General features: G+C 40.4%; 1 protein-coding gene across 2 annotated transcripts in view; it reads right to left on the reverse strand.

Annotated features, from left to right (window-relative positions):
- Window positions 1–18,963, reverse strand: part of LOC116308208 (piezo-type mechanosensitive ion channel component 1) — a 51,486-nt gene extending 32,523 nt beyond the window's left edge. The window contains exons 1-7 of one of the 2 annotated variants that reach the window (XM_089034484.1): window positions 18,612–18,963; window positions 17,853–17,948; window positions 16,208–16,333; window positions 15,538–15,580; window positions 14,288–14,737; window positions 13,414–13,573; window positions 11,891–11,974 (exon numbers count right to left, since the gene is read on the reverse strand). In XM_089034484.1, the coding sequence (XP_088890610.1) occupies window positions 11,891–11,974; window positions 13,414–13,573; window positions 14,288–14,737; window positions 15,538–15,580; window positions 16,208–16,333; window positions 17,853–17,948; window positions 18,612–18,675 (1,023 nt within the window). In that variant the 5' untranslated portion in view covers window positions 18,676–18,963. The remainder of the gene's footprint in view (window positions 1–11,890; window positions 11,975–13,413; window positions 13,574–14,287; window positions 14,738–15,537; window positions 15,581–16,207; window positions 16,334–17,852; window positions 17,949–18,611) is intronic. The other variant, XM_089034485.1, reaches the window with a different exon arrangement.
- Between the last annotated feature and the right edge of the window lie 335 nt (window positions 18,964–19,298).

Consider the following 19,298-nt stretch of genomic DNA (forward strand, 5'->3'; position numbering starts at 1 on the left):
GTGGGGACTTCATCTAATAGCTGCTCAATATCCATATATGTTAATGGAATACGGAAACCTCAAAGAGAAGATCATCTTGGAATGTTGGTGCGTTTTTAAATGCCGCATGTATTCATGCAACTGTTCCTTGCTTATCTCACCGCCGTAGTCGCTTAAGATGGTTTCCAGGTCACTCCGACTCGGCGTGTAGAAGACGACAAGCGATCCTATGTTTTCCCTAAAGAGTTTAGAGACGCTGGTAAGCTGCTGGGAAAGCAACCAAACGCTAATATTGTCGTGTCTGCCGCTAAAGGCGAGCTTCACCAACTCCGAAGTGCGTCTTTTTACGTCGTCCCCACAGGCGATGTCATCCAGTATGAGGAGTGTCTGCGTGTCCTTGGGGAATTGCTTGTGCCAAAACTTCAAATGGCTGGATAACTCATTAGGATCCAGTATATCCACGAAGAAGTCGTCATCTTTCACTCCTATGCCTTCCCAGGTGCGGTTATTCACGTAGGTGGGGCATAATAGCACGATATAGTCGAAACGGTATCTAAAGGGTCCTAATAGCTGCTCCACTACGAACTGCGTTTTGCCGCAGCCGGTGGGTCCTACTATCAGAGCATTGCAGGGAATATGGTTCGGATCCATTATATATACGATGGACCCAGTGGAAGCAGTAAGAAGAATTGCCGGCGACGCAAAAGATAAAAGAGACACCATAGAAATGCAAAGGGAAGAGATCGATCGGCTGCGGGAGCGCGTGCAGGAATTGTATGATGAAATGTGCAGTCTGAAGCGCGCGGAGAGGTTTGGTGCCTTGTTGACGATGGCCGGTTGGGCAAAAGAAAGCATTAAGGACTTTATGCGATATCCCCTGTAGAGCCGTTTAAAAGATACCTCAGAATGTTAAGCATAAGGTTGTTAAATTGTTAAGGATGTGTGCGTGTGCTGCTTTAAAAGACACCTCAGAATGTTAAGTGTAAGGTTGTTAAATTGTTAAAGATGTGTGCGTATGCTGTTTAAAAGACACCTAAGAATGTTGAGTATAAGGTTATCATATTGTTAAAGATATACACATGAGTCATTTAAAAGATGTCTTAGAATGTTAAGTATAAGGTTGTTAAATTGTTAAAGATATACACATGAGTCATTTAAAAGACACCTCAGAATGTTAAAGATAAGGTTGTTAAATTGTTAAGGATACATACGTGTGCTGTTTAAAAGACACTTCAGAATGTTGAAGATAAGGTTGTTATATTGTTAAAGACACTACTTTCCTTAAAGGAAGAAATAACCTTATTCTTAGGTATCTTCTTAAAAAAGTAATAGTCTTTAACAACCTTATACTTAACATTCTAAGGTGTCTTTTAAACAGCACACGTATGTATCCTTAACGATATGATAACCTTATCTTTAACATTCTAAGACATCTTTTAAGCAGCACGTGCAGACATACTTAACAATATGATAACCTTATCTTTAACATTCTTAGGTGTCTTTTAAACAGCACATGCATATATATCTTTAACAATTTAACAACCTTATACTTAACATTCTAAGGTGTCCTTTAAATGACTCATATAAGATATCCTTAACAATTTAACAACCTTATACTTAACATTCTGAAGTGTCTTTTAAATGACTCATACGTATATCCTTAACAATATGATAACCTTATACTCAACATTCTTAGGTGTCTTTTAAACGCAGCTGTATGCTCCTGCAGACCTATTTTAAAAGACACTGCAGAATGTTAACAATAAAGTTAAAAATACGTTATATTGTGCTTAAGATACACTTAAGTATAAATGAACTGTTCAATGTGTAAAAAGGTGTTCAGCACCAAGCAAAGACTACAATACCACGTTCGTCGTGGCGTTTGCACAAAGAAACCAATTAGTAAAGTTTGTAAGGATTGTGGTAAAGAATTCAGCACCGTTCAAAAGATGCGACAACATCAAGACAAACGCATTTGTGGGCTTTGCAAAGGCTGTAATAAGGAATTTCCTAACACCTCCGAGCACCTGAAAAGGGGCGTCTGTGAAGAAAGCAGACAGTGTAGTTTCTGTAATAAGATACTAAGCAGTCGTCAACGTTTACAAACGCATCGGAAAACACATGAAGTCAACTATCGGGTTCTCTTTGGGAGCTACGACTTGGAAGGCGTGGATTGCTACCAATGTGCGGATATGATGAGTCGCTGCCCGCATAAAGAGGATTACTTAAGGAATCGCATAGATTACCATAAGAAGATAGTCCGTACTTTCCCCTCTTTCGAACGCGCCGAAGGCGTTCCGTGGACTAAAAGGGAGTATTGGAGGCAAGAGTGCGACCGCTGTGGTTGCATCAGAGAAGAGGAACATATCTTCAACTGCCTCGACAAATAAACGTCCTTAACAATATAACAACCTTATACTCAACATTCTGAGACCCTTTTAGAATGGGGTTTGTGCAAAGAGTCTCAAATCCCATTCTTATTTTTATTCATTATTAAGAATAATGAATAATAATGAATAAAAATAAAGACCACCTTTAAAGGTATATGCTAGCCTACGCAGCCGCCTTCTTAGGAGGATTCCTAATCGCCCTTTCAATATATGGACTGTATTACGTGCGAACTACCAGCCGACTGCATTACGCCCACTCCTGCACTGCGTAAAAAATACACCTGCCTTCATTGCGGCAAGGTATTCCTGGAAGAATCCTTTGTGGGGCATTGGTGCTCCGCGGAGCAGCGGACTTTAGCAGACGTCCTTATGAATGCAGAGGACTCTCAGGCTCCCAATTAACCACGTCAAATACCCACCTGCCATCCTTTTTACCATGACTCATAACATGGGTAACATCCTGCCCTTCAATGGCGTACCTTATCCTATCGGGCGCCCAAAGGGTGTATGTTCTTTTTTTATTCTTTAAAACCAAACGCAGGCGGTCCAAGTCTTCAAAGACTACGTAATTCTTTATCTCATAAATCTCCCCCACCTGCAAATCCCTCCAGTGTGTTTGTATAAACTTTAACTCGTTAAATTTATCCTTGTCCATATATTCTATGAAATATCTTTAAGTGTGTTGCCAAAGTCTCCGAGGTTTTAAAGACCTTACAACACCACCTGCAGGGAATTCGTAGGTGTTCAGCATACGCAGTGATCTCCCTGCAAATGACATCGTAGTCGCTGCTTATGAGCACCTTATAGCCGTTTTCTTCATACCTCTGTAAGAGCAGTTGCTGATCTTCAGATAACCTGCCGTTGCCTTTTGGGGTCTTTAGCTCTATGCAGAATCCACAGTAATGCGTATGCGCGTTTAAAATCATTAAGTCGGGTTGACCGCGTTGATATCCTTTCTGCCAGCACTTTATGCGTTTGCCGTTCGAATCCTGCAGTTCACCCAGACCGGGGGCTAAAAGTATCTTAGGATAAAACTTGCGGATGTAGTCCACTACCTTTTTATGTAGGTCAAATTCATTTTCTATTTTGAATACCAACTTGTTTGGACCGTCAAAGCGCCTTTCATACTTACCCGTTTTTCTTAGCGCGGGTAGGACTTCCTCAAAAACCCAATCACGAAACTCTACTGCCTTTGGTAGCTTAGAACTAAATATCAGTTCGTACAACCCGGGTTCGGATATAAACACGGAATTTGGCTGTGCGTTAGCAGGGGCGCCCTGTTTTAGGGCCCCCTTTAGCTCATCCAACCTTTTCTGGTACTTTTCGGAAACGTGCTCCCTGATTGCATTTCTCGTTTTTTCATATCCTAATGCGGCTGCCACCTCTTTTCCCTTAAAGTACAAAGTTTCGCCTTGCACTATGCATTGCAGTTTGGTTTCGTTGTTTTCAAATACGCGAAGCATTGTATATCTAAGGAATATTTTAACCTTAATATGCAACACTTTTAAGTTGGTTCATTTCCACGCTCAGTTGCGCGTCAGACACGACGAAGACGTAGCAGTTTATTTTGTCAGCATCCTGCGCATCGGTGTTCTTGGTGCGTTTGATCTCCAATGTTATGCCATCCTGCGTGTTTACTAAACGTAAACCCTGACCATGTAGGTCTTCGTCGTTAATGGTGCGCATGTCAATCCATAACGCATATTTGTCCTTAAAGAATTCCTCAGGGCTAATTTGGTCGCCAAACTTGCGCATGGCCTCTCTGTACACGTCTGCGGGCTTTATCCCCTGGGAGTAGACCTTGTTTGGAACGCCGTTGATATTCACGCCGACGTTAGTAATGTTGGGGTTGTGGAACGCTTCGGAGTCGCGCTTACCGGCCTCATAGGGCTTAGCAAACACCAACATCAACCCCGTGAGACTTCTTCGCGGGAGGTTAATGCTTTGATTGATAACCTCATCCGTCTTATCCAAGAAGCTAAATGTCTTATACATCACTACGTGGTCGTAAAGGAATGCCTTTCCGGCGCTGTATTCCATACCGGCGCTACGGGCCAGCTCTTCGCTGTATACCGTTTCGTACTGTAGCTCTAAGTTGGTGATAGAATAGGGATCCACGGCTCCGCTAATTGCGCTGTCCATTCCTCCTATGACGTTCGTAGTGTCCGCCAAGGTTACTTCAAACTGTAACTCGGATAACTGCCTGGGGTAGTACACACCATGACTCGTAATTACTTCGAAATCCAAAGGGATAACGTACTTGCTACCATAGGCGGTCTTTACCCTTGTTGCGTCTGCTACTGCGGTTGCTCCACTGGAGTCCGTAGGCGCGGGGTTAGTATCGCTGCGAAGCTTACGAAGAATAACGCTTCCAATTCCCTGCTCTATCTTTTGTGCACGGTCAAAGGCTGTTAGCCACAGATCCTTATACGTGGTGTACAGGTCGTACCTATTCAAATCCAAGAGGGATTCCCCTGCGAACTTGATTCTCATCTTAGAAACGAGGTTCCTACCCACGTTATTGACGGTATAGCGCTTGTCCTTGGTGGTTGGTTGTATTGCTAGGTCAAACCTTAAAGCCAAGGTACCAGGAACCAATACTAGGTTATCCGTTAGGCGGGGCACGCCTACGTACAGGGTTTCCCCTGGCTTAGCGCTGCTGGGGGTAAAGGTGACCCGGTGAAAGGTGCGTTCTGCTTTCAGCCCGCCAACCTGCTTAGGTAATACGTTGGGATTTAACTTTGAGCTTATCATATATAATGGAAGTAGAAGGAACAGACCCCGACTTCGATCCCACCACTGAGGAAGGTCAGGCTGACATTAACGACGGTGATGAAGAACCGCTGCTTCCCACCCAACAAGTCGACGATTCCCTAAGGGATAGGATTGCAAAGGCCCTAAGACATCCCAAAGCACGCGAGTACGCGTTTCCGCGTGAGCACATAGAGCTTCAAAACATGGGCGAGCCGGAAGCAGCCGCGGGGGAAACCGTAGAGTGGGCAACGCAAGAGCTAAATGAGCTTTATCCCCACCTTGACGACGACGAGATAAGGCTCACGGAAAAAGGAAACAAAGTCCTCATAAGCGTTAAAGACATGAGGTCTCCCGACAAAGACCGCTGGACAAAACCACAAACCCTTTTCGACGAAAATGGTGCAGTTAAGGCTAACGTGGAAAGGTTAAGGGGCTTCCAAGCGGCCACCCGAAGCATGTTAGATAGGCTGCACAACTTAACCGAAAGGGTCGCATTAGAAAAACGCGCCGAGGAACTGCAAAAGGCGCTGGAAGAAAAAGAGGCGGCGTACGAAAAGCAAAGTCGACTACTTGCTAATGCTGAGAAAAAGTTTAGTCAACGAGACGTAAGAATGGAAGAAATGACGAAACACTTAGATCAGGCTTTACGTGATCGGGATAAAGCAGAAAGGGAGTTGGAGGAGGCTAAGAAATCACATGCTCCAACGGCGGCGTTAGAAAAAGCGCTAAAGGAAAGGGAGTCAAGCTATAAAAAACAATCGTTGCGACTACGTCAAAGTAAAGACGAAAGCATATCAACGATCAGGCGAGAAGCTGAAAAGGCTTTAGATGAAAGGGATACAGCTCGACAGGCCTTCAGGCTTGCCTTAAAAGACCTAAACATGAGTCAGGAGGAAGTTAGGAACTTACAAAGCACCATAGAGGGCTCTTTAGTAGAGCGGCGGCAGTTGGTTGCCGAAATCAACATCAAAGAAGAGCAAATCCAGCAAAGAACTCAGGCCATCGAAGACCTGGAAAAAAACATATCCGAAAAACAGAAAATAATCGAGGACCTAACTCGCTCCGAAGAAGAAAGGGAAGCAGCTCAAAAGGAAATAGAAACGCTTGAGGTGCGCCGCGCAGAATTGCAGGCGCAAAAGGAAAAGCTGGAAAAGGAGCTGGGGCTTACCACCAAGGAAAAAGTATTAAGAGCCCTTTTGAAGTATGGCGTGCCGCTGGCATTTGCGATCGCTATTTCGAGCGTAGTAGGAGTAATCCTATCCGCGCTTAAGGCTACAGGCGCGGGCGTAAAGAAATTAGGCAGTGGGCTGACGGACTTGGGAAAAAAGATGGCAGCCGGTCTTCCTGGGCTGCTGGGTTCGGTTGTTTCCTTGGCACTTAGGGCCGGCGGCGAACTGTTGAAGTTCGTGGGGAATAACATTTGGATCTTGGTCGTCGCTATCGGCGTGGTCCTTTTGAAGAAGATGCGGGGTTGATCTTATCCTTGTGTATTACTGGCGGCTTATAATCGTCGTCGGGCGCCCGAGGCATCCTCGACTGGGGATAAGTAAAGATAGTATTCGCACCGCCTTGATAATGCGGAACTAGCGGTATGGCAGTCATAGTAGAAATGGTCTTATGATTAAAAGTAGAATCGCTTGGCGCAGCTGATTGTGAAATAACAGCGTTTATCTTAACTTCGACATTAACGTTAGATGTTGCGTCAGTATTGATCTGAAGCTTTGCGTATTGACAATTAGCTACCATGTGAAAGGTTATTGGTACTATATCGTCTAGACTATTTGGCGGTTCATATGAAAAATGAGCTGACCGTCTAGTATTTTTCAGTGTTCTGTATGGTAACAATGGATCGTTATTCTCATCTACTACTCTAAATCCAATACCATATTCCTCCCTTACGCTAATACAAATTGTGCACATAATCAATCCCAACCCACCAACCTTCACCCACAATTCCGTGTCAACCCAATTAGCATTACGCAAGTATCTATCTTCCTCCAGAAAATAAAGGAATGAATCCTCCTTAGTATGTGGGTTCATATATACCAGCAAATAAATTTGCTTCTAGAGACTCATTACCGTAAGAGTGCAAATGGTTGCGTGGTTATATTTTTCATCTCTCTGATTTTCTATGCTATTTATGCAAACGCTCCCGGTGTCATCTACGCGCATTTGCAGCTTTACCTTCCCATGGCAATCGGCGACCATATGAAAAGTCCAAACCGATAAATTCTCAGCGCTGTCGGTGTTCGGCTCTACGGAGAAATGCACAGGCTCCCTGTTGTTTGTCTTCACACGCATAGGCTGCAGTACGCCGTTGTCATCCAGGAACCTAAAGCCGACGTTGGCGTGACTGCTCGCGCCCATGCAAATACTACAAAGGATCAATTTCTTTCCTGAGTAGTTCAAATTCACGGACATTCCGGTGACATCAACCCAAGATGCCTGGGTGTATTTTTTCTCGCCTGTGTAAGTCGTATAAACACAATCTACTCCAGCTACGTAGGGGTTGTTCATCGCCATATATAATAGCTCAGACCAACACCCGCGACTGCTAAGCCGGCCTTTAGTAAGTCATGGTCATATTCCTCAGGTATCGCAGGCATAACCTTCTTTGATGGTTTCTTAACTACGGGTAGCTTCGTTTCGTGTGACTTTTTTGGCTTCTCTACGAAGTGAGGAATGTTCCTAAGAGTGTCAGAGTTCACGTCGTTCACCCCAAACTTCATATCCTTAGTAGCTCGTTGAAGTTTGTTGTTGTATCCTACTACAGAGCCAGTATTTATAGATAAATTACTAGGCATTAACCAACAACCCGGGGCTACGGCATAGTCCAACCTCGCCTTAGAATTTTGTATAGCTAGTTGGTAACGCTGTACGCCCTTGCTAATGTCGCCCTCCAAGATCGAACTTTCGAATAAGACCAAGGCTTCGGCTCGCGTCTCTTCTGCGGCGCCGGTATTTCCAATTATATTTGATCGGGTATTTACTTGGGCTCCAAGGATAGAATACACGTAAGCTTCTATGCTGCGGTTCAAACGGGCAAGGCCGGCTTTGGTTAGTCCTTTGCCTTCTGGGGGTATGAAATTAAGATATTGCTTCGTTTGCTCGTCGTTGGTAATCTTAATAATCAGTGGATTGGCCCCTGCATACTTACCACCCTCGTCTTTGAACAGAGGTCCGTCTCTAACTTCCTTAGTGGTCTTAGCATTTGGTTCAAAGAAGGTGCTACTGTCGTGAGTTTCTTTGTGATACCCAGTGTTCCATCGTAGATTCAATGCATGAACTTCTTTATCGCTTAGCACATGTCCACCAATCCCCCAATAAGCCCAAATATGCCCCAAGCCATTGTTAGCACCGGTAGTGCATCTAAAGTCTTTTCCCACAACTCCAAACTCCTTACAAAGCCTGTCATAGGCTGGAACGTCGTATTTGTTATCTCTAGGATAAAACGCAGCATCTCCCGGCAGCGCAATAACACCCATCTCATGCAGTATTCTTCTAACCGTGAAGTGAAAGTGAAACATAAATATTGAATTCTTCATCAAGTTTGCACTTACCCCACAGCCACTGGTGGCGCACCAAACTGCAAAGTTCAACTGCTGCGGCCAATAACGCATGTTAGGACCACTTAACCATTCGTGGGCTTCTTTCGCCGTGGTATGATTAATGGGCACGTTTTTGAAGATATCTCGCACCTTTAACGGAAAGGAATGGTTGTTAGAGATCCGCATATTCAGCGTTAGGCCCAAGCTTGGATGTTCATCAAATGAAACCGCGGGTATCGGATAAGTACTGGTACCCAGCAATAATTCCTGCGACCAACCTTGCACGGGTTTAGGCTTAGGCGTTACCGTGGGATGCTGCACAGATACCGTAGGCGTGGAATGCTGCAGCTGATTGTCTATTTGCCCCACCAGCGTTGGCTCCAAGTCCGCATTGCTGTACATCCTGGAGCCGTTATAGTAAATCCCATCGGGTCTTCTTTCGAACTTACTAGGGTCTGCATGCGGAAACATCTTCCTAAAGGCCCTCCAGTTCCAGTAATCCCTGTTGTCACGATGTGGCTGCTCCTCTATGCTATTCCCAAAGGCGTCGTACATTAGTATATATAATGGATGTTATACCATCAGCACCTCCACTTTATCCTGATTTACCTAGGGAGGGACCTAACGAATTAAACGCCGAAAACTTCCGCTTGAATAAAGCAAATCTAATCCTGGCTTACTTAGAGGGGCAGACAAAACACTATGAGGAGGTCAGGAAAAAGTATGCTAGAGCCCGAAGCATACTACATAAAATCGCAATAACTTCCGGCTCCATGTCCGTGGCGTTAACAGGCACTGGCGTTGCTACCTCACTTACCGGGCCTGGAATAGTCGTTGGCGTTCCTTTGGCCAGCGTTGGAGCCGTCTGCGGCATCGTTTCCGCTGTTACGACAGGTATTATGAAGCAATTGTCCGGTAAGATATCCAAGCACGACACACACATAGCCCTAGCAAGAGCAAAGGCTAACACCATCGCCGACTTAGTCTCCCAAGCTCTGCGGGACCGTAAAATCGACAACGTGGAGTTCTCTTTGATCCTCGCGGAGGAAAAGAAATACGGGGAGTTAAAGTCAGGTAATAAAAAAACCATCGTAAAAGATCTTTCCGAGGAATCTCGCAAAAAGATCTACCAGGAGGCAAAAGAGGAGCTCCAAAGAAAACTCGCTCAGTAGACATCTGCTTTGAAAAGAACGTAGGGGGATTTCGACTGCACATTTCATCTTCTCGGAATCCATTCTAACAGCGGGTGCTGGGGATCCATTTGCTGGAATATTTCATAGATTACGTCAGGGTAATAGGGAATATCCTTATCCAGCCGACAGAATAACCACTCGGCCCTTTGCATATCTGGGACATGAGGAATACGCCTACCGGTAATTTCAGACAAAAGATAGGGAATAGCTTTGTAATATTTCCCTAGTTTTAATTTTTTCAGCGTTTTCCGTAGACTTTGTGGGGTTGGCTCTTCTAAATGGTCTATGATTTTCTGCCTTACTTCATCGTCTAAATATACCGGATGTAAACCTTGGATATGACTCATCCAGTCTCGGAAGTATTTTATTCTCTTATATGGGGTCTTCGTACGACCTCCATTGGCGTAATATTGCTCTTTGGTAGCATTTGGTACGGCATTACGAATATTCTTACCACACTCGTAACACTGTGCTGACGTGTCATCTTCTATTTGCATTTTTTTACCACAACACCAAAAGGGTTCTGGCTTAGGTACGATAACTTCGAATCTTAGACAAATCACACAGAGGTCATTGGCGAACTTCTTACATTCGTGCATCGTATATTTATAAGATATTTTAACCTCCGTTTGCGGTACCCAAATACAGCAGCAGTAAGGACTTATCGCGCTGCCCCCGGATCGCGCAAGACCCCCTGTAGGGCCTTTAACCTACCTCCGAAACCCCAGGGGGGGCTGGGGTTTTTCGATATGTCATTTTTTCAAATGCCGGCGCTACGCGAGTCCCCCTTACTGCTGCTTGTTTTTCCCATTTCAGACCATGTGTTGTTCTCTTGAGAATAGGATTTTTTTAAAAAGTTGTATCCATGTTCATGTGTCTTCTCATGCATAACCGTTAAACAAAGAAATGATACTCTAGGGAAAGACACATGGTCTGAAATGGTCTGCCCAAGGTAAAGAGGTATCTCTATTTTGTTTGTGCAAGGAAAGGTAAAGCTTCTCTAGTAAGCAGTGTTATTTTTTATCATTTAACAAATCTAAGCTAAGCACAGGAAAGTAAATGGTTAATCAAAGGGCAGCATAAAATTAAAGCAGCTTGCGTTGTCTGAAAATTAAAAAATTGTACAAGGCCTCGCCAAAATAACATATGAGCTTAGCTAGCCTTCCTTTTTAGTCCAATTTCACTCATTTAAGTTTATTTTAGAGATTTGCTGATTTTCTAATGGTAAGTGTATAAATCTGAGTTTAGTTGGTCATTTTAAAATCTTCCTCAAAAGACAAATTATAGTCCAAATTAAGCCAAATAAAGTAATAAGTTCTCAATTTATTCATTTTTAAAATCATAATCATATACAATACAATAGACTTTATTAGGTTCCCTGAAGGGATCTTCATACTAATAATTACTTGAAATTGATGGTTTTCGATCAAAGACAGCTAGCCCTTAATGCATGGCTAATGAAACCAAAATTTATTTTTTATTGGGAAGCATGGTGTACTGGTGAGAGCGCTTGTCTCTCACAAATGCGATCCCCAGTTCAAGCCCCACTGGGTTTGGTGTTGTATGTAAGTAGAATTCCTTGTTCCAATTGTTCTCTCCTGAGCTTCGAGGGGTTTTCTCTCATTTCTCTGTTTTTCCTCCCTCCCCAAAATCAACTTCTAAATTCCAATAGTCCTCTTCACAGTTCCCTGTGCCATCTTGAAAGGTAGCCATGCCTTTGCATCAAAACAAGAACAGCGCTGACTGTGCAATGGTAAGATGTGAATAATAATTGTCCAAAGGTGAGCTTGCAGTGATAAATAGAGACATGTGAATAGTTGTTCAAGGTGTTAAAAAAGGTCACTATCATTGCAAGCTCTCTGTTCTCTCTCTTCAATGCAAAGGCATGGCTACCTTTCAAGATGGTGCAGGGAGCTCTGAAAGAGACTATTGGAATGTTAGTGGATGAAGAGCCACTCTGTGGAAATGCCACTGCTAAATCTTATTTATTTTATTTCTTATTGATAGCAAGAATAGAGGGATATACCTGTCTCTCTGAGGAAGCCTTCTGGGGCCATGTTGAGGGATTCCACCAAGAAATAGCCTGATTAGGGGGTAAAGGACTGGAATCCTATTGGTTGTTGAACAAAGCCAATTGATTATAATTCTGATGTATCCAAAAGATCTTAATAACACCAATGATAAAATAACTTTTAAAAATATGAAAAATATTTTAGTCTTGACATGTTTCAGCTAAATAAAATATTTTTCATACATTATAAAGCATAATTGATGTACTTGCATAACATTGAGAATCTCAAAAAGAAAACAGTTCTGTAAGAGAATGAGGCTTAACTCCACACAGTTATTGTGAAAGAAACTTAAATGTCATGGATAGAGAAAACGGGTTTAGAGAAAGATTTTTGGCTAAACCATTCAATACTCTGAGTTTATATTATATTATGAATCAAAGTAAGACTAGACTTTGTAATTAGCAGTTAATTGTACTGAAATAAACTTTGTCATGGATATACACTATAGAGTAAAGGGGTAAAAATGTATTTCATGTCAAACTGATGTGGGTCAGTTGTCAATATTGCCTGACAGTCATTCGTGCATTGTGCAACATTGAGGTGATTCACAGCCAACGCACAGCTGATAGTCCCGGGGGAGGGGGCACTCCCCTATATTCGCTATTTGGGTACATGCCGCCAAACAGGGTATGTATTTCAGCGATTCTACTCTGGAACAGGGTATATAAAATCATGTCTGCTTTGGGACAGGGTATATGAAATCACACTCTCTCCTCTCTGGAACAGGGTATCTATTTTCGCAATACCGGAACAGGGTATGGTTTTCAGCAATCTTATTCTGGAACAGGGTATTAATTTCAGTGATTTTACTCTGGAACAGGGTCAAGGTTCAGAGGGCTCAGCGACACAATCCTACCCTAAACGGGCAAGGGTACCCCCCAGGGTGATAGTCCACGAATGCTTTTTCGTATCTTGTGGTAGGCCACAGCCAATGCACAATTGACCATTGGGCAACTCTCAATAAAGTGACCGTGAAGTGTTGGTAAAGTAAGCCATTAGGCTGGTGATTCTCAACCAACAAGTATCAGCTGGTCATAAAGAACATGATTACATGATTAAGTTCAAGTTTAGGAAAAGATTTCTCTTAGATTGTTGTTGTTAAAGGTTGTTTAAAATGATGATACTGAGTGAAATTGGTCAGCAAGATTAGCAGGTTAGGCAAGTTTAAAGTGTTCAACTAAGATTAAACTAAGACAATGTTAGAACAGAGTTGTTTGGTTCAAGAGTTAACCCTTCAACATTACATACATATTATGCATACATATAACCTGGGGGGGGGGGGGGTGGGGTTCATTATGACCTTTCATGCATATGCATTTTGGGCTTCGTACAGTATGTCACATGCAACGAAAGCTTTAACAGCCTTTTTTTTAAATAGCTGTATTTCCTGAAAGTACATACAGTCATCTTGATTGAACAGAACAAAAAAAAACTATTATAGTTCATTTAAGTGCCCATAAAAATTTGTCTGACTTACAGTTGTAGTGAAGTAGATTCTTGTCTCTGTTGCCAGCAGCCAGTAAAGTAGAAGAATCACCCCTGGACAAGAGACAAGTGGCCAGTCTATATTCTGTTTAACATGCAATACTTGTGGGTGGTTGCAGTCTGTGTAGACAATACCAACAAGACCTAATAACCTGCAATGAATATGCAATAAAATAAATGACAATGGACAATAATATGAAGAGTAGGTCTGCATTCTCATTAATGCAATGATAGTATGCACAATAAAATTACTCAATACTGCAGCTTTGAGTCCTCAGTTGCTCAGGATTAGCCTTGATTTTGTATTTTGTGAAGAATATTCATGTGTTTCAGTGAAATGCCGTGGAATTTCAAAGTGTTTGTACTCTGTTGAAGTTGTGCATTCTTTACTTTACTGTTGGTATTTGTGAATATTTAGACACTGATTTGAGACTAAGCCAGAGTAAATGAGTCTGTAATCTAGGAACACAGCAATGATTTGGAGCTATGGTCTATTCTGATTGGTCAAGAGCAGTGTAATTCTTAATTGTAATTTGTAGGAGTACAGTAGCTATTTTAATAGCAACTTAAAAGTTGCTATGGGAAACATGCATACATAGTCAACAGTGGCAAAAATGAAATTGAACAAAAATGAACAAAAGTTGAAAAACAATGTGCAAAGTTTTATATTAAGAAAAATCAAAAATGAAAAGATTTCAAATATGCATCATATTTCTCCTTATTGGAAGTTTCGGAGAAAATTGGCCAAAGAGACAGATAAATGTCTTGTAATATCTAATGTATGTAGTATGTATCAAGGCCTTATGTGCAACCAAGTGCAGAGAGGTTACTGCAGGTGATAGATTTGGTATATACCAGTCTTATACCTAGTAATCAGACGCTGAGGAGGCAAGACATCTTGGAAGAACTGCGACTGGTATAAATATAGCACCAGGACATGTAGACCAGAATATATCATTAATATTAGTCTAATACATGCAAATGCCTTCCTGTGCCGCAGTCGCACAGCTTTATGGCAGGCCCATACCGTACCCAGGCCAAGAAATGTCACGAAATAGATCACTGAAATGACAGATGGTTGAATAATTCCAGCTGCTAGAAGCATGGCAGCCATTACGTAAGGCATTATATTATCAGTTGTGGTTGGTTCGTGTGATACGGCAAGTACTTTTTGAGGGCTTTTTGGAGTTGCAGCACGAGAAACAGGAGAAGAAGCCAGTCTTTTACAGCACAAGACACATGACAGTGAAGTAATGAAGACAACTACATCTGGTAATATGTAACGGACAACAGTGTAGGCTGGCACTGCATCAAACCTGAGGAAAAAACAGATAATAATTAGTATCAGAAACAATTTAATCTTTATGGACTGGTTTCATGCAATCAGGGCGGTCAACCCCTGAGATATTCAAATCTGGAGAATTGATAGGGAAGGGACATGACGTAACAGCACGTCAAAAAGCACGCGAAAAGACATCTTTCGCTTTGTAACATTTGATGTGATTGGTTTATTTCTGACAAATCAGATTATTGCTTTTATTATAATGGCCTGCTTGCAAGAACAGTATATGAGGAACGTTTTGATTTTGTTAGTGATGTAAAATAACACAAACAATACAAAATAATCGGAATTTTGTGGTTGTGAAAGTTGAGTCTCACAAGAAATGGTCAGCTTCGGGGATTATCCGGGAGATTTGAGACTCTAATCTGGAGACCAGGAGATACAGTCCAAAATCTGGAGACTCCCGGTTTATCCGGGACAGTTGACAGCCCTGTGCAAAATACAATATTCAAGTCAAGTCAAGTCAGGTTTATTTTGCACACTAAAATTTAAAATAACTTTATTTCAAGAGGGAAATGCAATACATGTACAGTAATCTATTACAGTTTTCTAACTAACTTATGGGCCTGAACAACAATAATAAAAACGGCTAGTTGTACTAGGGTTAAATGGTAAAAATGTTAACGACCTACAAGATTACTGCTGTGAAGCCTTTTTATATATCTATTGTTATAGAGGATTCAGACAAGATTGCGTCAGCCTATATCTAGTTGACTGCTTTGTTTTTACATGTATTCAGCATAATTATTATATTAGTAACGGATACATCCTTACCTATTCAAGCCTATTTCTCTGGCAAGCTGTTCATATGTTGAACCTGTCAATAATCATAAAATGAAATACTACATGAGTTACGTACCCATGGAACGTGGAAATTACATTTTCTGAATATCAGATGGTATTCCCTTGAGTATTATTTTTAATCTAATGATATCTAATTTCTAGTGAAAAATTCCTGTTGCATGACTGATCCTAATTTTCTTGCCGATTTTGGCTGACCCTGATACTTTTTTTATTCCCAAATGCACCACAGGGTTCCCAGTAAGCTCATTTCCACTGTTGTATCAGTAAAAAAATCTGACCTACCGACCCCAATTATTTTTCTCATGCAACAGGAAACACACTTATTTTTTTGTTTGGCCTCGCATCCACAATAATTTTGAGAAGGCTCCATTGCCTCTTCACCTTCAGACCATGTGTCATTCCAATGAGAATAAGAGATTATTTGTTGGAGTTCTACCTATGTGGTCAACCATGCTTCATGGTAAATGGACCTCTTTACCTTGGGCATAATGTTTTACCATTTCAGACCACATTACATTCTCTTGAGAATAAGATTCTTGGTTTGAGTTGTATCTATATTCATGTGTCTTCTACACATGGTCTGAAATGGGAAAACATTATGCCCGACATAAAGAGGTCTACCTATTGCCTATTTACTTACAATTAGGTAGAAAATGCCCATAAGGTGGAATGGCTGCCAGAACTATTTGAAAAGTAATTTGAGCCACAATAGCAATAACAGATAAACCTAAAATGGCTTTCTGAAGGTTCCCTGTATGACCACAAGCTGGAAAAAAGACAATGACAAATAAATATTCCACAATTCTTTCAAACATTGATAAATATATAATTTAAACCTGTTTTTCAAAAATGTCATGAAACATGTAATAAACATTTCATTATACTCCCATTTTGAGTTCGCCTTTAGCCACAATTATGTACAAATGTGTTCTTTTCTTTCAGTAAAGGGGCACTTGGATGAAAATCAATGAAAATTGGAAATGACTTGAAACTTGGTTAAGCTTATCTATATGGCCCAGATAGTAGTCAAGCAACATGTTTCCTTCACAGTCAAAAGTGGCGGGAAAAATTATCAATTTTATTCAGCATTTAAATTGTGAGTAAATGATGTCATTTACTCAACCCTATTGTTCTTTTTGCTTTTGAGCCAAAATTTCTCATCTGCAAGTGGCTCCCAGGCTAAGATTTTCACTTATCTGGTTTACATAATTATAATTGAGTCAAATTATCCTCAAATCAATTATTTGGACTTTCAAAAATCGGGGTGTTTTCATCCAAGTGCCCCTTCAAGGCCCATTGTACATAGTAAGGAATGTACGTACTATGTAAAACTTCTACTTGTTTAGGTTGAATAGCTAAATATTTTAACACACAACCAATATGTATTTATGAAAACAGCGCTGGATAAAAAAGTGTATTTTAATCATACAAAAAAAGTACTAGTAAAAAAACTTCTTTTTATTTTAAAGAGTAGACAGTCTTAACATGATAGAAAAAGGTGTTGTGCCTAGACTGGTAGTATACAGTCCTTTGACTAAACGTTGTTGTTTGATCAGCTTCATCCCTACGTGCCTAGACCGAAAAGGATCATGGGGATAATTAATTCACAGTTACTAGCTGCCGCATATGTTATCTAACACGTCTTGAGCTTGCTTTTTTCGATCCCATTTAATTTGCTAAAACCATGCCTCGAGCATATAGCGAATATTTAAACTGGTGAGCAGTTTGGATGACGCAAGTTCTGGATAATTTACACGTTATCCTTTTCGGTCTAGGTGCGTAGGGATGATCCGATCAATGACAATGTTTAGTCAAAGGACTGTATACGTATGTATGAGGATATCAGCATTCATTCTGCAACAGAATGTTTGAAATATAAGCAAATTCAGTATTAAATTTACACAATTTTGCTAATCGCTCCAGTTTCCTTGGTTACACTGGTGTCGTGTTCTAAAAGACTCTTGTTATAATCTATACTACTGCAACAACTTGAGCTGCATAAAGACCTAATCCATCAAGGAATAATATTTTCCCATTTCAGACCATGTGTCATTCTCTTGAGAATAAGATTCTTTGTTTGAGTTGTATTCATATTCATGTGTCTTCTCATGTGCAACTGTTAAACAAAGAAATGATACTAGGGATTGACACATGGGAAATGGGAAAACAGTGGGTTAAGTCTACTCACTATGGAAAGCAAACATCTTGAAATAATTATATTAATTAAATTATCTTATTGTCTGGACTTAAGTATTGTCACTAAATAAATGAGTTTGCATACTTACGTCCAAAATTTTTTCGCGTAGGATTAGGCAAAAGTGGAATAATGAGCAAACAGCATAAGTAAATGAATGAGAAACCATTAATTCGTATGCAAGAAGCTGGGGAAAAGAACAATCAATCAAATTAAAATCGAAAAGGAAAAGAAATTTTACCACTTGAATGAAGAGTTGCCCATATAAAGAAAAATTTGCATACTGTATTGAAATTATGCTCGCCATTAATTTTTTTAAGAGCTAAACTTGTTTTCTGAACATTTTCATTCTTAAAAAAAGGTTTTTTTCGAATAATATATTCTCTGAATTACGTCAAAAAACAAAAACAAAATAGAAATGGTACTTTTACACATTTATAAGCTTTAAACATAACTTATATTTTCTTTGAATATAAAAACCCATTCTTCTTTTTGAGGGTTAAAAAATACGCATTCTAAAGCACTTGAAAGATAGTTTTCTTAACAAGAGGTGGAAAAATAGCAAATGTACCATGAATGAAGTAAAAAAATTCAGTTTTTTTACGTGAATATTTTTAGTAAATTTTTTCCAGCAATTTTTGAGTTCGTCAATCAGTAATGTTTATAATGAGAGTGTTCGATTTAAAACACTAAATTGAATTAAAATACTCTTCTATAACCCAACTTTTATTTCCAATAGTTTTACTTTTATGATTTTCGAAGGGAATTACGAAACTAAGGTCGACATATTTCAACACACATCAAAACAAATTACAGCAACGATAAATAATCTTTGGTCAGAAAAACTTACCTCCAAGAAGAAGAAGAGGAAGAACCCAACGAAATAACAAAGCACAGACCACAACTGAAGCCATATTTAAGTGTATTATGAATATCCACTGTCTTTTATATCAAAATTTCAACTATTTTAACTTGTATTTTTTATTCAGGCTTCTCGAGGCACGCAACTTTTCTTTTTTTCCAATGCCAACAAAATATTCCACTAAACTTTCCAAAAACTTCATAAGGGTCAAGTTAATTGATTGAGGTGTAGAATGGTGAGTCCAAACTCGTCTTTCTTGTTGTATAAAGTGGTTTTTCTGGGTATAAATGTGTAAATAAAATAATATTCGTGTGTCCCGTCCAGTTAGAAGACCTTTGGGTCTTCCGAGCCCGCGCGCAATAACCGCAAAGCTGGATTAAATATCTAGGATACGATATAATGGCTAAAAAATGAAGCCCCAAATAGCATTAGAATGGATATTTTACCTAACCGAGACAAAATGCAGAGAGTTCATTTTATCATTCGCATTTCTATCTTTTATTTCAGTTTTTTAAATGTCTGTTTTCTATTTTTAACAAGTCGGGATAGTTCGGAATAAGTTCGTGAGGATCTGAGATTTCGAGTAAGTATTGACTGATTACTATTTTACTTGACCTAAAGTCTCAAAAGAGATTAAAAAACAGCTAATTAGCAGCTATTTATTTGATTATTTAC

This window comes from Actinia tenebrosa, unplaced genomic scaffold, assembly GCF_029948245.1.
Source record: "Actinia tenebrosa isolate PJP-AT-01 unplaced genomic scaffold, QUT_ActTen_1.0 PGA_scaffold2__45_contigs__length_23673736, whole genome shotgun sequence".
Taxonomy (NCBI): domain Eukaryota; kingdom Metazoa; phylum Cnidaria; class Anthozoa; order Actiniaria; family Actiniidae; genus Actinia; species Actinia tenebrosa.